The 2,500-nt window shown below is 42.0% G+C and overlaps 1 protein-coding gene across 1 annotated transcript in view; it reads left to right on the top strand.

The window, feature by feature from the left end:
• The window catches only part of LOC307270310 (clathrin heavy chain linker domain-containing protein 1), a gene marked incomplete at both ends in the record, with an annotated part of 14,725 nt that overhangs the window by 10,241 nt on the left and 1,984 nt on the right, over positions 1–2,500 (top strand). Inside the window, 2 exons of the mRNA XM_080054200.1 lie at positions 1,148–1,181; positions 1,429–1,631. Coding sequence (XP_079910326.1) covers positions 1,148–1,181; positions 1,429–1,631 — 237 coding nt within the window. The remainder of the gene's footprint in view (positions 1–1,147; positions 1,182–1,428; positions 1,632–2,500) is intronic.

Here is a 2,500-nt window from a genome sequence, read left to right on the forward strand (position 1 = left end):
AAAAGTATGTCCCAATAGTATGCCTACTGCATCCTAACTAGATTATTTTTATCGTCAGATGTAGTATGTAGAATAGAAAAAAGAAAGAGGAGGAGATTCAGAACGCAACCACACACTTTAAAAACATTTTTTTTAATTTTTTTAGTTACTTTCCAACCGTTCACTTGCATTTTTTTTTACTGTTTATATAGCGGCTATCTTACTGTATGTAATTAAACCTGCAGTGTGTATAATTTTGGGTTTTATTTCCTAGCAGATTTTGTAGAAAGTAATTATAATATCCATAAGTACATTTAATTTAGTGCATAATAGCTGAATTTTTTTTTTTTTTTTTTTTTTTTCCCTTAGAAAGGGTCTCATATATGTCCATATTTCTGCATAGTTTGGACCAAGGCCTAGTGCCGCCATCTTGAAAGTGTCATAGTTGGAATGTCATCAGGTGCATTGTTTGAAATTTAGAATAGTTCTTGTCCTTGAAGGCCACTGTAGCTTCTGTTATTATTCTAAAGGGGTGGGGTTACCCAGGGAGCGTTGCATTCTAGAACTTTGTAGAACTTACTTGATGATGTCATATTACACACTGCACCTTTAACAAGATGAAATAACACATTATGGTAAAAAACTTAGTTATAGTGTGTAACTCCTGTCCCCCCCCCCCCCCCCCCATGAGTAATTCTTAGTAATTACAACAACAACACTGTCGGTGCATCGGCAGTGGCGAAGTGGGTAGGGAGATCGCCTCTGAATGCAGGGTCGGTGGTTCGATCCCCCGTCTCCCCGCCACATGTCCAAGTGTCCCTGGGCAAAGAGACACTGAACCCTAAATTGCTCCTGATGGTTCAGAGAGCGCCTTGCATGGCAGCTACTGCCATCGGTGTGTGTGGGTGAATGGGTGAATGTGGTGAGATATGTAAAGCGCTTTGAGGCTGAGAAAATCGGCTAGAAAGCGCTATATATATGTCAAGTGCATTTACCATTTATCTACATGAGGTAAAGCCTTCAGTGATGGCTCATGGATTTTATACCTTCTGCTGTACGTCCAGGTTTTTTTAGGGTTAGAATCAACAACTGAAACATTTCTTGGGCTCTTCTTGAGTTGTAACTCTCTCTCTAAGATGTTGGTGTTTCAATGATGTCGTCTGTTCAGTCGTTGATGAAGAGTTGATTTCTGTTTTGGAGAGGTTTTTTACTAGATAAATAACTTTGAAACAAAAATTGGGATTTCAATCAAATCTGTCTCTCTCTCTCTCTCCCACACACTCTCTCTCACACACACACACTCCCTCTTTCTCTCTCTCTCTCACACACACGCTCACTCACTCACACTCTCTCTCTCACTCTCTCTCTCTCTCTCTCCCCCTCCCTCTCCCTCTCTCTCTCCCCCCCTCTCTCTCTCTCTCTCTCTCTCTCTCTCTCTCTCTCTCTCAGACTGTCGTTCTCAGAGGCTCTGGGCGATCTCCTTACTGCCCACGCTCAGACCGACCCCGTCATGGCCGACGTGTGTCTGGCCTTAGCGACCGTCGTCTACCAGTCGCTACGGCTCAACCGCCAGACCGCACTGAGCATGTGCAGAAGAGGACTGATACACAGCGCCGCAGAGTTCATCAACCACTGCAGGGAGATTACGTTGGGTGTGTGTGTGTGTGTGTGTGGTGTGTGTGGTGTGTGTGTGTGTGTGTGTGTGTGTGTGTGTGTGTGTGTGTGTGTGTGTGTGTGTGTGTGTGTGTGTGTGTGTGTGCGTGCTGTCTTTAAAGGGGCACTGTGTAATATGACATCATCAAGAAAGTTCTACAAAGTTCTAGAATGCAACGCTCCCTGGGTAACCCCAACCCTTTAGAATAATAACAGAAGCTACAGTGGCCTTCAAGGACAAGAACAATTCTACATTTTAAACAATGCACCTGATGACATTCCAACTATGACACTTTCAAGATGGCGGCACTAGGCCTTGGTCCAAAGTATGGAGAAATATGGACATATATGAGACCCTTTCTAAGGGAAAAAATAATAATTCTAAAAAAAAATTCAGCTATTATGCACTAAATTAAACATACTTATGGATATTATAATTATTTTCTACAGTCTGCTATGAAAAAAATCCTAAAATTCTACACACTGCAGGTTTAAATATAGTTGTCTAATTAACCAGGTTTGTATTTGTTTTTAATATACATTGCACGACAACAGTCTCCCTAGAAACAGGAACAGTTTTTCCTTTACGCTAAGTGGCTGTAGAACTCATGTCAGGCCAGTAGTTGGCAGTGAAGCTCCGTAGATAACTCTTCTGGTTTAAGGGGATTATTTTGAAGAATGTCCTCTGAAATATAAGCAAATTGGGTTTTTGCTTGTATGATAACTTGCATCTCTCTCTCTCTCTCTCTCTCTCTCTCTCTCTCTCTCTCTCTCTCTCTCTCTCTCTCTAGAGGACTGTATGTGTAAGATTATCTAATAATGTGTGTGTCTCTCTCTCCCTCCCCCCTCTGTCTCCCTCTATCTCTCT

The sequence above is a fragment of the Ammodytes marinus genome (assembly GCF_949987685.1).
Source record: "Ammodytes marinus genome assembly, contig: scaffold_57, whole genome shotgun sequence".
Lineage (NCBI taxonomy): Eukaryota > Metazoa > Chordata > Actinopteri > Uranoscopiformes > Ammodytidae > Ammodytes > Ammodytes marinus.